We start from the raw sequence: 16,936 nt of genomic DNA, 5'->3' as shown, positions 1-16,936 counted from the left end.
CCCCAAACAAAAGGGCGCTCACAGAAAGCAGACATGAGCTCATCCTTGGACACAGTCCTCAAACGCTCACAACTAGAATAGTCAGGAAACTCTATCCTAGGGACTCAAAGCACATCCACAACAAGTTGCGGTGTGATAGGAATGCGCGTACCTCGAACGCGAGTGAAGAAAAGAGGTACTGAACAATCAATCATGTGCATGTTGGAGTAAAACTCCTGGATAAGCACGAGAGGATAGGTGACCGAGACGTCACACAGTGACTCCCATTCCCAACTGTGAATGACAATGGGAAGGTCAATGTCAGCGAAGTCCGCCAAAATGACTTGGTGTTCCGAATGAACACCTCGTTTAGAAAAGTTCTCCAAGAATGCCTTGTGGGCATCATCATCACAGAACCGAAGAGAGAGAGGAGCAGAATCAGAAGATGAAGAAGCTCCAGAATGAAGAGGGTTCTGAGCTGGAGTAGATTTACGCTTAGGTGTCATAGACACGACTAACATAAACAGAAAGAGAGAGAGAGAAAGAAAGAAAAGACAATCAGAAAAGTCCCAAACAAATCAAATATAACTAGTATATTGAAAAGATAGTACGTATGCATGAGAAATGCATGAACATGTGACATGCAAAAGAAATTTCATCATGGGCTCAGTCCAATCCAAACCTATCAACACACAAACAGAGATTACACATCTAAATGCATGACAATACTATTATAATGCTAATGTGATGCAATGTATGAGATTTTAAACTCATTTAAGTGAAAACCCATCCCAAAATTTCAATAATAACTCATCAATTTTGAAAAACCCCAAAATTTTTCAAAAACCCAAAACCTAGGTTTCAAAATATGAAATGCATGAATATGAAAAGATTAGAAGCTTACCAAGAGAAGAAAAACTTGAAAAAGCTTGAAGAAACCTTGAGGAACAAAGATTGGAGTGAGATGAGATAGTTTGGAAAAGAAAACAGAGATTTATCGAGAGAGAGATCGAATGAAATGAGACTCGAATCGCACGAGGAAGAATAAATAGTGCCTCAGTAAATCTCGATAGATGAAGGTGTCGACAGGTGTCGAGACATCTGTTGAGAAAGGTATCGAGAAAATGGTCTTCAACAAATATAGGTATCGAGGAGGTGTCGAGGAACAAATCATCAGATACAAGAATAGAAGCTCGATCGATCCACCAAATGTCGAGAAGCTATCGAGGAGGTAGGAACTTTCTCGATCGATCCACCAGGTGTCGAGAAGCTGTCGGGATTGCGATAAGAAAAAGCTGAAGAAGCTCGACAGACAATAAGGTATCGAGGAGGTATTGAGGAGGTGTCAAGCTACAATTGAAAGTCACAACTATAGAAGAGAGTAAAGACTTGGATGAGATCAAAATCCAAGAGCTAATTGGATCTCTCCAAACATATGAGCTGGGATTGCCTTCTCATAAATCGAGCAAATCATTTGCTCTTAAAACCATCACACCAAGAATGGACAACTCCTTCGAAGAGGATGATGTGGAGAAGGAAGTATCATTTCTTGCAAAGAAATTCCGAAAGTTTCTGAAGATGAAGAACAATGGAAAGCCTTTCAACAAAGGGAAGTTTTCATCTTACAAGGGTGATAGGAAGGAATTCAGGTAGAAAGATGAGAAGGAGCCTCCATCTACTCAAGGAATCACTTGCTTCGAGTGCAATGGACATGGACATGTCAAGAGAGAATGTCCTAATTATTTGAGAATGAAGGGCAAGGCATATGCCACAACTCTCAGTGATTCAGATTCTTCCAATTCAGATTCAGAGGATAGCTGTGATGAAGAAGTGAATTTTTCAGCATTTATGACTATTGCTCATGTTGAATCTTTAAAGGACTTGAGTTTTCTTATGCAAGAACTTGGGGAGCATAGTGATGAGGAATCCATGGGAATTGTAGAAGAATCGGATGCTGAAGTAGATGAAGATACAGTTGGTCTTCGAGAGAACTACAGTTCTCTCCTTGAGAAGTCAGGAGAGTATGCAAGGGTGGCCAAGGTGGCTGTAAAGAAGATGAAGAAAGCAGAGGAGGACTATAGAAGTCTCCTAATAAGATATAAGGAGGCCAAGTGTGAGATTGAGACGTTGAATGGTGAGTTAACTGAGGCTTACTCAAAGGTGAAATTTCTTGAACTTGAGGTGATTCAAGCAAATGCCAAAGTAGGCCAAGTCTCTACCAAGAAGCTTGATGATGTCATCTCTTCTCAAAAAACTTTCTCCGACAAAACCGGGTTGGGATATACTGGAGAAAGTAATTCGGGTGTCAAGGTAACCAAGGAAATAAAGTTTGTGAAGGCCAAAGAACCAAAAAAAGGTGTCCCTACTGTTGAGAAAGCAAATGTGGAGAAGAAGAAGAATATGGCCAACCAACGAGTGTTGAATAAGCTTCGCAACCAATCAACGGTCAGGTCTAAAGCCAAAGGGAGATCACCTCCAAAATCACAAAGAGGTCCGAGAAAGAACCACGTATGCCATTATTATGGACTTCGAGGACACACTAGACCTAATTGTCATAAGCTGGGAGCATTGAATAATGCTAGGGATCAAAGGTCAAGAGAACCAAGAGATGACAAGATAAATTGGGCCGTTAGGCAACTGAGAAGTCAAAATGGAGATTTTGGTGTGATGGATGTAATGAAGATGATTGAGGCATTCACCACATGTTTGGCAAACTTCAACAGCAGGTTTGAAGGTCACAATTCACATACCCAATCTTATAGGGATATCACCCCAAACGCACGTGATGTGTGGGTGAAGAAAGGTACTCATGCATGATTATCTCCTATATCCATGCATCAATACTTCCAATGCTTAGGATCATAAGTTCATGCATCATATCATGCATTGCTTTCTGTTTATTGCATGTTTTCTTTTACAAGTTTTGCTTTTCCTTGTTGTTGTTGATCTTACTTTTCTTGTTCTGTTTTTGAGTGTGTCCAAAAATTCAAAAACCTATAAAAATTGAAAAATCTCCAAAAAGTTTGATCACTTGTTTTGTGTGTATCACATGTGAGTTTGGCCTAGTACCTTCATACTAATGGCATAGTGCATTTACGAGTCTAGCTTGTTTTGTATGCACATTTATCTTTATGGGAGAAATCTTGAAATCTATGTGTGATTGTTGTAAATAGATCTTCAAGTTTGTTATGAATGATTGGTCAATAGTCTTGATGGTCTTGATACTTGCATAGACTTGTGCCTATATCTCTTTCCACTTTATTTTTATGTTTCTGCTATAGAGCTCTCCAAATGTAAATCTCCAAATGAAAAGAGATAATGAGCTACAAAAGCCTGTCGTATATACTAGTATTTGATTAGGAAATAGGGAAAGTGACTTTTGTATTAAAATGTATGGTGCTCAAAAAGCCAAAGGCAAACTCTACATGTTGAAATATCAAAAATTTCAAGCACTGATCTCAAAAAGAGATGTATAATCCAAAAAGGATCAATTGTTATGATTTATGCAGAAACCAAATAAAAAGCTTCTAAGTTTTGTAATCATTCTCTTGTGGGAGGTCATATATGCTCATTTCTATAATTGAGATTGACCACTTGATTTCGTACCAGTTGTGTATGACTTAATTGAATTGATCATTGAACCTTCACTCTGATCTATGGACTATTCCACATTTGATACTCATACACAACACACAAGACATTGTTCAAATAATGCTTATCTCATTTGTGTGATTGTACATGTTCAAATGTGATGTGTATGCTCAAATACTTGCTTATCAAACCCAAAAAGGTTTTTGAGTATTTTATATGTTTTTGATAGTGATTTTATACTTTCGTGCTTTTAGTTTTTGTTCAAAATGCATTTTTGTGTTTTTCTTCAAAAACTGGTTCAGAGGTCACTTTTTCATACAGAAAGTCTCACTACTGCCTCGCGAGTATTCTGCGACTAAACTCTTTTCGCGAAATGTTTTTTAGGCAAAAACTGGAAATTTCTAAATTTCATACAAAAGCTATCGTGATTGTATCACGACTGGTTTGCAACTAAGAGCTTCTCGCAAAAGCTTCAGTATGTCTCGCACCTTTCTCGCAATTGTCTCGCTATTATCTAACTCGTGAAAAACACATGTTTTCAGTTTTTATGTAGCAGATGTGACAGGTTTTCAAACACTCTCATTTCCCTCGCTAAACCTCTCTCGAACCACCCTTCAACCCAAAACTTATTTTTCTTCAAAACCCCATCAATTTCAAGTTTTTTTTGCAAATCATCTTCAAGGTATGGGTTTCTAATACTCTCTTTTATTATTCTTTTGAGATTATGCGGAATTTTTTAGCCTAGGGCTTTGAAATTTGGGGGTTTTCAAAAATTGGGTTTGGGTTCGTAGTTTTGTGAAAAATTTTCAACATCTTTGATTAGGCTGAGTCCCATTTGTTGATTGTGCTTTTGTGTTGGCCCCTTGAGGCATTTTAAGTTTGTATTAAGGCATTTTTCAATTTGTTCATGCATTCTTCATAACAGTTGTGCACTGTAGCATGTCAAGTGCTTGACAAAATGTCCTAGTGACATTTTTGTGCTAAATTGGTTTCAAGTGAATTCTAATTTCTGGGTTTACACTTGTTTGACTTTGTTTCACCTGTTTTGGTCACTGCCTATGTGTTTCACACACTTTGCCTATGTTGTACACACTAGGCACACTCTAGGCACATCACATGCATCTCATGCTGTATCCCTATGCATCACAGGCTACACACACATGCACAGTTACTTATTTCATGCATTGTGTTTATGCTTACTTGGTTTAACATCTCTAACATGTTGTTTGAGTGTATTTACTCTATTTTGAGTTGGTTATGCTCTGTTTTTAGTTATTTTCGTTATGTTTTGAACTAACTTGAATCTAATCAAGTTTTGTTTTTTGTTTTTGTTCTGTGCACTTGTTTTTGTGTTTTGCTCTCTGCGATATTTGTGTAAATGTCTCCTACCAAACATTCTGCAACCAAGAAATCCACAAAACGCTCTCGTACTGATTCTGACAATTTCAAGTCTGTTGAGGCTGATATGAAATACAATGACTGCTACAAAAGAGCAACCATTATTATGGAGAGAGTAGTCCAGCTAGAAACCCTTGAAAACACCTTCATCCCTGAGGTGTTCAAAGAAAGGACTTGGACCAAATTGTTGAACCCGGTTGGCGTTGTCTACTCAAAGATCATAAGAGAATTCTTCTCAAATGCTACTATGGAAGGAGACCATATAGACTGCTGGGTGAGGCATAAAGAATTTCTGATCACAAAGGATAGCATTCAAGAATTTTTGGAAATTCGTCCTCCCTTTCAACTAATCTCAGTCCAATATGAAGACAGACTAGGATCAACTGAGGAAATGTTGGAAATACTTGGTGGTACATCAAAGAAGTCATCCATGAATACAATCCCATTTTCACCAGAGATGAGGGCTTTGGCATATGTGATGATCCATAACTTGTATCCAATCACCAATCTCACTACACTGTTAGCTCCAAGGACAAAGTTTTTATACGATCTTTTTACTCACAAGGAGATTGATATATATGGACACATCTTCCATCTGTTGAAGAAAAGCATTGAGAAGCAAAATTCCAGAACAATTTTGCCTTTTCCCTCACTGATTATGGGCCTAATTGCGAAGACAAGGCTCAAACTCCCAAGTGGTCTGACAGTAGTTCAGAGGGACTATCCCATTGGTGCACACATAGTGACTAGGAGCACAGCTCACATCAAGGGTTCTAAAACAGGTGTGCATACGATACCTTAGGATCGTGTTGAGGACAAGGGTGGAGATACAGAGGAGGAGATTGATAGATTCACTTCTACTCCAGAGACTTCAGCACAACCATCCTCTTCTGCGCTAGCACGAGGACCAGATAGACTTGATCGCCTCCTAGCTAGAGGGGATCAGATGTTCACCATGCTAGACTCCCATGTGCAGCACACTGCGACCCAATTTGCATACGTCCAAGGATAGATCACTGCATTGTCTTCACAGATCGAGGACTTGTCCGCGGTGCAAGGATCAGATTCAGAGTCTGATCAGTTCTAGTCTCTTTGGTCATTCCGGTCAAAAAGGGGGAGAAAATTTTGAGGGGGAGCTGAGGAAGAGCTTGCACAGTGTTAGGGGGAGCATAGGTTTAGGCTTAGAAACATTGGTTATTGGTTCACAAATGGCTTACTTGTGTTTACTTTGGTCATTCCGGTCAAAAAGGGGGAGAAAATTTTGAGGGGGAGCTGAGGAAGAGCTTGCACAGTGTTAGGGGGAGCATAGGTTTAGGCTTAGAAACATTGGTTATTGGTTCACAAATGGCTTACTTGTGTTTACTTTTAGCTTTTATAACTGCTAGTTTATGTTTATGTTTTTACTATTCTCATTTAAAACTTCAGTACACTCTCTGTTTTTAATTCCTATTTTATATTCAGTATGTTTTTGATTATCTCAATGCTTTGTAGCATTTTTTGTGTGCTTTTAAGATATTGCCAATATGTATTGAGTACTTTACACTTCTGCCCTAGTAGAATCTTGTTCCTAGATGCATATACTTCACGTATTTTGCATTGGTCATGTGTTGGACATGCAAGTGATCATAAGTGATTACTTTTTGTTTGCATGTCCGGATGAACACTAACGTGCTAAATGTTCATTGTAGTCATTCTTTAATGACTGAACTTGTTTGATCAAATTTTTGTTTACATGATATCTTATGTTTACATACTTGATCGCACTATGCTTGCTCATGTTCATACCTTGTATTCAACTTGTCATAAGCTTAATGAAAATTTTGTTTGTGTCCAAGTGTTTCAAGTTACAGGTATAAACATGCAAGTGCTTCACAGTTTCTAGATTAGGTGTAAGTGAGTTTTGCCATTATTCCCAAACTCAAGTTTAAGTCTAGAGTCTGTTTTAGGGTTTTGTCACGGAATAGCCAAAGGGGGAGATTGTAAAGTTGTGATTTACAAATATGTATTCTGTTGACTTTTATTCCATGCCAAATTTGATTGTAATTTTATTCAATCTTTTGTACCCTATATTTATTGTGGGATTTGTTTGTAAAGGTTGTGTGATAGAGAGAGAGTGTGTGAAGACTCAAGCAATTAAAGCCAGAAGATTTCTCGTGGGTAGCTCGCGACTAAGCATCTCGCAAAGTGAAGCATGTGTCTTGCACATGACTGAAATGCGAAGAGTTAGTACAGATGGAGACAGTTGTGTTTTGCGAGTATCTCGCAGGTAAGGCCTTCCCGCGAAACACCCGCGAAATATTTTGTTCTGCTAGACTATACTATCTGATACACACTTTCTGTACCCACACTATATATACTCACATTACCCATAAATGTTAAGGAGTGCTTCTGAGAGAAAACCTTAGCCAAACACCTTGAAAGTTAGAGATTATCATACCCATATATCTCTACACATAAGCTTGTGGATTTTCTCGACTCCTACCTCTCCATTTCCATACCATTGAGAGGTTAATAGCCCAAACACTTACCACACCCTTTCAGAGTGTCAAGTGAGGTTTTGGTGCTGCTAGGAAGTATTGGAAGAAGTCAAGGATGGCAGATGCAACATGGAGCTCGTTGCGGGATCCGGAGAGCTAGAAAAGACACGATTTCGAGAAGCCTTGTTGGAGTAGGAGCTTGGAGGGCTTAGGTACAGCGGGTAGATTAGGCTTGGAGGGTCTCTTACTAACCCATGTATCCCAACTGATTGTATAGTGGATTGATTACCGCTTCGAGGGCGGTGGAGAGGTTTTTCGCCAAGTTCTTCGGTTTCCTCTTCGATATATAACACATCAGTGTGTTATCTGTGTTTGCTTTCTTCTTCCCTACTCTTTTGCATTTCATTTTACTACTGTGATTATATGAATATATGTTAGAGTAGTTTGTTTGTTTATCCGCTTGCACTTACACTATTCCACACTTAGAATTAAGTTAATGTAAAATCTATCGAGCTGTAACTTTTATTTGGGGGTTCTAAACAGCTCTTGTGTTTTTAACACATTTTCAAGCTTTCAGAAATCCAACAGTTTGAATTTATAGGAAGAAATTTTAGAAAATCGTGTTTGCTACAAACCACCAAGGACTTTAACAATGAAGGATTATCATATGGAAAAAGTAGGAACTGATTTTTTGTGGGATCCCCATTTTTCACATCACCATAATTATCATATGGAAGAAGTAGGAACTGATTTTTTGTGGGATCCCCATTTTTCACATCACCATAATGTATCCCAAGAGTAAAGGGTTGTGAGGATGAGTTATCAAATTTGTGGTCGTGGTGGTGAATGAAGTTGTTAAATATATTAGCAACATGATGTATTATACTATATTGTATATGTTAGAGTGAATGCGGAAGGGGATGCATAGAATAGGAAAACTGAGAATACGAGGGTTGCATGATTCAGCCTTTTCGGCTTACGTCCATAGAGAAAAGCCTTAAGGGTTACATTATGTAATAATGTAGTACAAAACCTGTGTTATAATGAACTATAACATTTGTATATATAGACGACTAAACTCTAAACTACTAGTACAAGTAAGAGTGGGCTTGAGCCTATTACATTGGACTAATATGTCTAATATATCACCCTCCCTCAAACTCAATGTGGAAACTCGATGAAGGCTTAAGGTTGGATAAGCATAAGAAGATCCATTCAAGATGTCTTGAAGAATGCCTTTCAAGAAACCACGATGAAAAATGTGCCAATTGACTGATTTTGGAGTTTCAAATGAAGAAATGGAGTCCAAAATCAGAATCTATGTGAAAAATTAAGCAAGATAGGCTCGTTTGGAAATTTTAACTTTTGGTCAAAGGTCAATGCAAAAGTCAACGATCAGGCAACAATGCAGCAGTCAAAGTGATCTGGGTTGGATCTGGGTTTTTGGGTCAATTTCGGTTTAGGTCACAGATCTGAGTTACAATATTGCTAATGCCATCTAATGACGTGTTGCTGACATGGTTAGGGCTTGCATGGTGCTTATGTGGCTAGATGACGTCATCTAATGATGTCAACGAGTATTCTGGCATGTGTATGGCGAGTGATGGCTACAGCAACGGCGTGTGGCAAGAACTCCAGGTGGTGTGTGTGATAGCAAAGGGCCACAAGATTTTTGGGTTTTGTAGATCAATGGACAAAAAGGCCTACATGGCGGTGCATGTGACCAAAATCTTATTAGGGAGTTGAGAATCCTTGGCAGCGCGTGTAAGGAGTGATAGAGCTTATGTTCGCGCATAGAGGAGCGTGCAGCTACCGATGGGGGCGGGTTTCCTGGGTTTTGGTTGTGGTAAGCTATTGAGCACATCTGTGTGGTTGGTTTCATCAAGAAAAGCCTCGATTTGCACAAATTTGATGATTGGAGGGGCACAGCTTGCTTGGCTTGTGGATCTTAGACACGGGTGTGAGCGACAATGGCTTCATGATTCCTTTGAGTCTAAAACCAGGAGGTAGCAAGGCAAGTGGCTGTGATGGAGGGTTGATCTATGTTGTGCATGTGGAAAATTTCTTTGTTGTGTAGAGATATTTTGTTGAATGAATGAAGTTTGAATCTAATACCATGTTATATATATTAACAATGCGATGTGTTATATCATGTTGTATATACTAGAGTGGATGCGAAAGAAAAAGTATAGAATAAAAACACCAAGAACACAAGGGTTACGTGGTCCAGCCTTGTTAGCCTACGTCCAAAGAGGAATCCCTTAAGGGCTACATCTTTATTATGTAAGAGTATAGTATAATAATCTGTGTTACAATGAACCATAACATGTGCTTGTATAGGCGGCTAAATCCTAGATTACTAGTACAAGAAGGAGTGGATTTAAGCCTATTACATTGGGCTAATATTTCTAATATATCTCTAACAAAAGCTAGGAATAAAGTAAGGATTAGAAATAATAAAAGACCAGCAATTCGAGACAGATTTGTATTGGATGGCAAATCGACAAGGGAGTCGATAAAGGACCTCAAATAATAGATCATCATCAAGTTTGTTAATGATGCATCTGTTTCTGAGCTTCAAGGCCATGGCAACAATAGAAGACAGCAAAGGGATGTAGGTTTTTGTTTTTTGTTTTTTTTTTTTTTGGTGTGCTTATAATGGAAATTAAAGACTGCTGTAGGCAGACTTTGATTCTGTTTTGTTTTGATATACTGGACTTATACAGTTATAGTCTTGTACGGCAAGAAATCAAGGCCCAAATACAATTAATTTAGCCCATTACTGTAAAGTAGAACTGAGTTTTTTTTTTTTTTTTTTTTTTTTTTTTTTTTTAACATATTATCGAAGTTCTAAACCCCAATTTACGAAGAAAAAAAATAATAAGAAGAAAATATCAGTCAAATCGGAAAATTCAGATGCTCTGAAGATAATGAGATTCTTCATGAGCTGCGATGATATGAGATTGCAATATATAAAATGGAACCGATTGTGCCATAAATACGCCCAGTTATTAGGGAATTCGGGCAAGAACATGAAGCCCAGGCTTAATTATTTTTGGTCCATCTTTGGGCCTTCGGCTTTAAAACTTTGCACACATTAGTTCCTTTCTTCTTTCGGCCTTGCACACATATTCCATTGGTCAAGTTAACTCTTAGAATTACATTGAGCTCCTTTGAATCTAAAGCCCAAATTTACAATTTGAAAAAAAAAAAAAAAAAAAAAAAAACAAAAAGGAAAAAAGGAGGAAGAAAAAGAAAGAAATATCATATCACTGACTCAGTTTTCATTACAGGTAACTGGACATACAGTTTGTGTTTTATGTTGACAGCCATAGGTTACAGAAAACCCAGTTTTTTATCTAGTCAATTTTGTTCTGGGTATCAAGAAATGCTTGGAATAATTTTGGGCTCATATTAGATTTTCATATTTAATTTTATAGTCTTTTTTTTTTTTTTTAATGATAATAATTTGCGATAGAATTCAGCTCTGGACTTAGATCTTAAGTGTATGTGTGTGAAGTTCTCATTTTGGTAACTTGAATCCTAGCTCTTGTCTCCTACACTCCAAAAGCATTTATATTTGTAAAGTGACCATTACGTCAACGGTGCAGACACAATGAAGAGGGAATAGAGTTCTAAATTTTAATACAAAAGCACATGACAAACTCCTCTCAAAAGTAATAATAACTTCTAATAGATATTAGCCCATAATTCTTAAACAGTTACAACCTTACAGTAGAGCTCTTTGATCAATTAATATTATGATGTATTTGTTGCTATTTTTTTTTTTTTTTAATAAGAGTATCTGTTGTTTTTAATTCTTAATAAAGTTTGATGTTTTCTTATTAAAAAAAAAAAAGTCGGGCATAGAGAATGATCGAAACTTGAAATGTATCAGTCATTGTAACTATCATGATTAGTATTTTTTTTTTAAACTATTTTTTGGCAATTACAAAAGACAATGAGTCGCACACAATCTGCTAATTAATTGACAGATTTATTTAGAATTAATTAAGTTAATTTTCTCAAAAGGTGTCCGAATTCAGTTAACGAATATTTGTTTGGTATTGAAACCCCATTATCGAAAGTTGAATCATTGATATTTCAGTAGTTAACCTTTAATTAAACACACAGTAATAGATTCCATGATATTTTACACCAAAACAAAAACCTTTCAACTGACTTGTTTGAAATTTGACCGCTCGGAGTCGGACATCGACCTTGAATTTTATTTTGAATACAGTAAAAATTAAAAATCACGTGATACATTAATGGAAAGTTAGATGATTTAATAATTTATTCCATCAAACAAATCAGGTAAAATAAATACATAAATATCCTCAAATAGTTTAATATTTAAACATTTATCCTGCATGCTTTTAACTTACGTATTTGACAATTTTGATTGACGGTGCTAATTGTTAAGACCTCAAATCAAACAAGCATAGGTTTTGACCCAAAACTTTGGATCCATGCCCATCAGCCCCTCAAATATGAATATTTTCAAGCCCATTAATACCTGCCGCCATGCATTATTTCACGCAAATAATGTGATTGAATTGAAGTGCACTTTCCTGGAAGTTTCGAATCAAATTGAATCTCAAAACTGTCATAGATGTTCTGGAATCAGAGGAAAATATATAATTTTGAAAAGGATAGCGTAAGATACTTATATGAATTTCATTGTAAATGACCCCATGTGATTTTGAGGATAATTTATAAAATTTAATGGGTTATATAAGTCATAGACTCATGGTACATAGTTGTTGTTGGTCCAACCAATTCCATAAGACCTAGTTACGGGCCGAAGGTTCATTTGGTTTGAAATTGGACCCAAACGGTATTTTCAAAACCAATCGAAGTAGGGATGGTATCTGCCAATAATATTTTAATAGCTTTCTAAAGATTTCATGGCCCGCCAGTTCAAGCCACTTTTGTCTTCTTCCATTACTAAATACTAACCCAATCGTGAAATATTGCTCTGTTTGCAAAGCTAAGGGCTTTATCCTTTGCCAAACGTAAATTTTATATTTTCAACCACTCCCCACATACATCTTAGTCACGATGTTACTTGTTACATGTAAATTAAATTTTCAACTAACAAACAAATAGGGATTTGAACGAATCACACCAGTCCACAAGAAATTATCTTTATAAGAAGTTGTATACTGAAATTTCATCAAAATCGGAGTTGAAATAACCTTACAATAATGATTTGAAAGTAACTAACTTATGGAAAAAAAAAAATTTAAGATATCCCTCTCTCTCTCTCTCTCTTCTTTCTTTCTTTCTTTCTTTTTTTTACCCATAAACTACAAAGCTAATGCTTACAAAAATGATTACGCATGAAAAAGTAACTGATTAATTTTATTTATTTATCTATTTCAAGTGCGAGGATTGGCACCCTCTTATTAGAGGAATCGCCCATCAAATCTCCCCCTCTAGATTATGTGACGGCTCCTCCAATTCCCCTTTTCTTTTACATATTTCGACCTTTTATAGGAGCAATGATTTTGTCATCATATTTGACCATTCTGACAAGTGTAGACTTTCCAAGTAATAACATCTTCATCTCAAATGCATCTCGAATCCAATAGTAACTCACATCAATATACTTAAATCTTGAATGAAAAGATGGATTCTTACAAAGATTTACATCACTATGACTATCAAAATAAAGAACATACTCAGTGACAACAATTTTTGTATCCTGAAATAAACAATTTTATCCAAAACAATTCTTTACTTGCTTCAGTGACAACAATATACTCAGCCCTTGTAGTAGACAAAGCAACATTTTATATATATATATATATATATATATTTATCCAATTTGGATTACCATGACATTATTACTCCTGAATAAGTGATCAAGTACCCTGAAATAAGCTTTGTAAAATCAACAATGCCAATCGTATTTGCATGTGTGAACCTATCAAGCATAGGTTTACCATTGTCAAAAAGCACACGCTATGGAAATTGCTCTAGGTTACTTAAGGATTTATTTCATGTATGCCCAATGTTCTTCTCTAAGATTAGAAAGAAATTAACTAATAACTCAAACAACATGAGTAAGATAAGATCGGGCTTTATGCTTATATCATGGCATACAATAAACTACCAACGGTTGATGTATATGGCAATTTCTTCAGCTTCTTTCCCAACTTTAAGGCAATTATTAGAACTTCGCTTCAAGTGATTTACAAGTGAGTATTTACTGGTCTTTCCTTGCCAATGTTGAACCTGTCCAATACCTTCTCATTGTAACTCTCTTGAGATAACCACAATTTTCTATTCCTCCTATCACAAGAGATCTTTATACCATGTTTTAGCTATGCCAGTCCCAAGCCCTTCACAGCAAAGAACGTACTCAAAAAAAAAAAAAATTTGAATTTTACTTGTGTCTTAACCAGCAAGCAAATTGTAGGGTTCCAGCCTAAGGTCCTCTAATGCTAAAGTCAAGAAACCTCAAATAACTTACAGAGCAATATAGTCTAGGTGTTTCACCCCTAGAAAAATGCAGCGAGGTGGTCTTTTATTGGGGACTTAGATTACCGTTTTAGGCCATTAATGTCCCCTTTTATAATTGGGGATGATCACTGCTCTAAATATATAATAGAGGTGATTTTTATTTTTATTTAGTTTTTATTTTTATACAACATAGAAATTATACTCAAGTCTAATATAAGTGTATATGTGTGTGAAGTTTACTCCTGGAAACTTGAATCCCGATCCTTACCCCTTACACCCCACAAATACTTACACTTATGGTTATTTGATAACTCTTGCGGCTATTGGGTAATGGTAGTCTGTTACAACATTTAATGTTTCGTCGATCATGTTCTTCATTTTACTACTAACTTGGAGCTAATTTAGGTTCGTCCATCATGTTTAATGACCTTATCATATTGTGTCCTTCCTATCAAAAGTTATGATAATCTATTCTTTTTATTACTTCTTGAGATGAAACTAAATTAATGGTACGGTGAATCTAATCATTCTTATGCATCATATAAGATTTACAATTTTTAATGATAACAAAGAATAATGTGTGGTCAATTTATATTATTAATGTGTAAATCTTATGCACGGTAAGGTTTTAGTACATAATGTGTGGTCAATTTATAAGACGCTAATACATAACAACTATGAGACACATTAATATCTTAATGGATCCAGTCCACAAGACCCAAATCCTGTCAAAATCCAAGCATTGTCTGGAATGAATGGGAGTAAAGGACTTTTCTTATCTTTTGATGAATTTTAACTTGGTTTTTTTTTTTTTTTTTTTTAAATGAAATCCCTGTCCCTTTATGAATGCCTGAAATTATCCTTTCAGCTGATAAGTCATGACATGAAACCGCTCTAAATGAATTAATTAATGGAACATGGATGTGACACCGCTCTGCAAAATGAGATTGGTCCTCATAATACGCAAAAATGATAAGGATGGTTAAGAGCTGAACTGTAATTCGAGTAAGCATGAAGCACTTGTCATTTCAAACCCCAAAACTTGAAAGGCTTCTCTGTCTACCGTGCTCTTGCACGGGTGTGCTTGTGTCACTTAGCCATATTAGTTGACTTCAGATGCACAATACCAAAATCAATTACTTAAACTACATGAAGTCTTTCAATTGAACCCCACCAAGGTATCACAAAATTCCCTTATCACATCAACTTTACAAAAATGATTAAAAAAAAGAGAGAGGATAAATTAAGATACAGATTTTGATGATTTCAGAGCATGATATTCTTATCATTACAATGAAATTTCAAAGGGAAAAAAAAAATTAAAAATTGAAAGAAGAACACAAGGAATTGACTACAAGAAAGAAAGAGAGACTAAAAAAAAGAACAGAGAAGTGTTATAGATATTTGTTTCATCACCAAGGCCTAGCAGCAGCACTCTCCGATGAACATGAACTTAAGAGTTGTTCCAAGTAATCTGCACCTAAATCCTCAAACACCACCACATTTTCAACCCTTTTGGTCTTCTTGCTTATAACTTTCCTTCTCATGGAGTGCTTTCTCTTAAGAGCCACAACAGGGGAGCACCCATCTTCGGAACTATAATTCATTTCCCTAAGCGATTCCCTCACTCTCTCAACTGGAAAATTGAGTATAGCCGAGGAACCCCGCATGGAAAAAGCAGCTTGGTCATAAGCCAAAGCAGCTGCTTCAGCACTATCAAATGTCCCTAACCACACCCTTATGCCATGTCTAGTTGAATCCCTTATCTCAGCTGCAAATTTCCCCCATGGCCTCCTCCGAACACCTCTATAAGACTTTTCCTTCTTTGGGCTTTCATCTGATATTGAACTTACCTCTTCTTCCTTGACTTGTTTCAGAAATGTTTCCGATGTTACTTGGTCATTGGAGTTAGAGAGTAGACCAAAAAGAAGCATTTCTTCCGAGTCATTCTCATTGAAAGGGAGAAAATTATTGGGGTGGTTCAAATTTAGGCCATCCCAAGAGAAAGAGTCTAGCGACTCAAATGAAGATTCTGATGAAAATTCAGAATTTTGAGTTGGGGAGTGGAAGATTGAAGAATCCATTTAATCAAAAATATGTATTGGAATGACTTCTGTTTTTTCGGCTTTGATTTTGTACTCAAAATACTGTGTGTGTAATCTCTCACTTGGCCATGTAGCGGTGTGCGTAGAATTAGAAGCCACACCACACCCACTTTTTATAGACCCAAATGGAAGGGTAAAAGGGTAAAAATGTGAAAGGAAAAGAGGTTATAAAAAATAAAAAGGGTAAAAGAAAAAGACACTGAGGAAGATGTGATGGGGCTATTTAATTTGTTTGTTTTTTTGTTATTTTATATTTGATTATTATAATAATAATTGATTGGAATCAAAATTATGCTTGGAATGCACACAGCAACAAGTACACAGAATGGGTTAATTGCACACATGGGTCAATTGAAGCCTGGCGGCTTGGTCAAGATTCAAGAGGGTCAATTTGCAATGACGTCAGCATTTGCAGCTCTTGGGACCAGTTGTATACGTGTCACGCACGTGAGCGATGTTGATTCTTCTTGTCATGCGGACGATAGACCGTAGGGTACTTTATTTATATTTTTTCAGGGGATAAGCATGATACTTGAAATGACTTTTTATTTTTTATTTTTTATTTTTTTATTACATAAATAGTAAAATTTTAATTTATAATATCCATTATATAATAATTATTTATATTATTATAATAAGACACTAATTGATTATAAGAGGCATTGTTAACTAAGTTAATTGGAACTTATCATCTTTTTTTCTATTTTTTCTTTTTTTTTTTTTGAGAAGGAATTGGAACTTATCTTAAATGAAATATTTTAGGTGAAAAAAGAAAAAAAAAAAAAAAAGGGTTGTATTACTTTAAAATTTTATTTCTAAGATATGGTGATAGTGTAATTAATGAAAATTTTCCTTTCATAATTGTGGTTTAAAATTTTCCTTTCATAAATCTCTTACATGATTTATTTTACACCC

The 16,936-nt window shown here is 36.1% G+C and overlaps 1 protein-coding gene across 1 annotated transcript; it reads right to left on the bottom strand.

Moving 5' to 3' along the window:
• Positions 1-15,079: 15,079 nt before the first annotated feature.
• On the bottom strand, positions 15,080-16,094 carry LOC115995433 (ethylene-response factor C3). Its single transcript, XM_031120003.1, has one exon. It carries the CDS (start codon positions 15,998-16,000, stop codon positions 15,329-15,331), a length of 672 nt encoding a protein of 223 aa, XP_030975863.1. The 5' UTR covers positions 16,001-16,094; the 3' UTR covers positions 15,080-15,328.
• Positions 16,095-16,936: the final 842 nt, after the last annotated feature.

The sequence above is a fragment of the Quercus lobata genome, chromosome 6 (assembly GCF_001633185.2).
Source record: "Quercus lobata isolate SW786 chromosome 6, ValleyOak3.0 Primary Assembly, whole genome shotgun sequence".
In the NCBI taxonomy this organism is placed as follows: Eukaryota; Viridiplantae; Streptophyta; class Magnoliopsida; order Fagales; family Fagaceae; genus Quercus; species Quercus lobata.
This window is presented reverse-complemented; position numbering and strand designations above follow the sequence as displayed.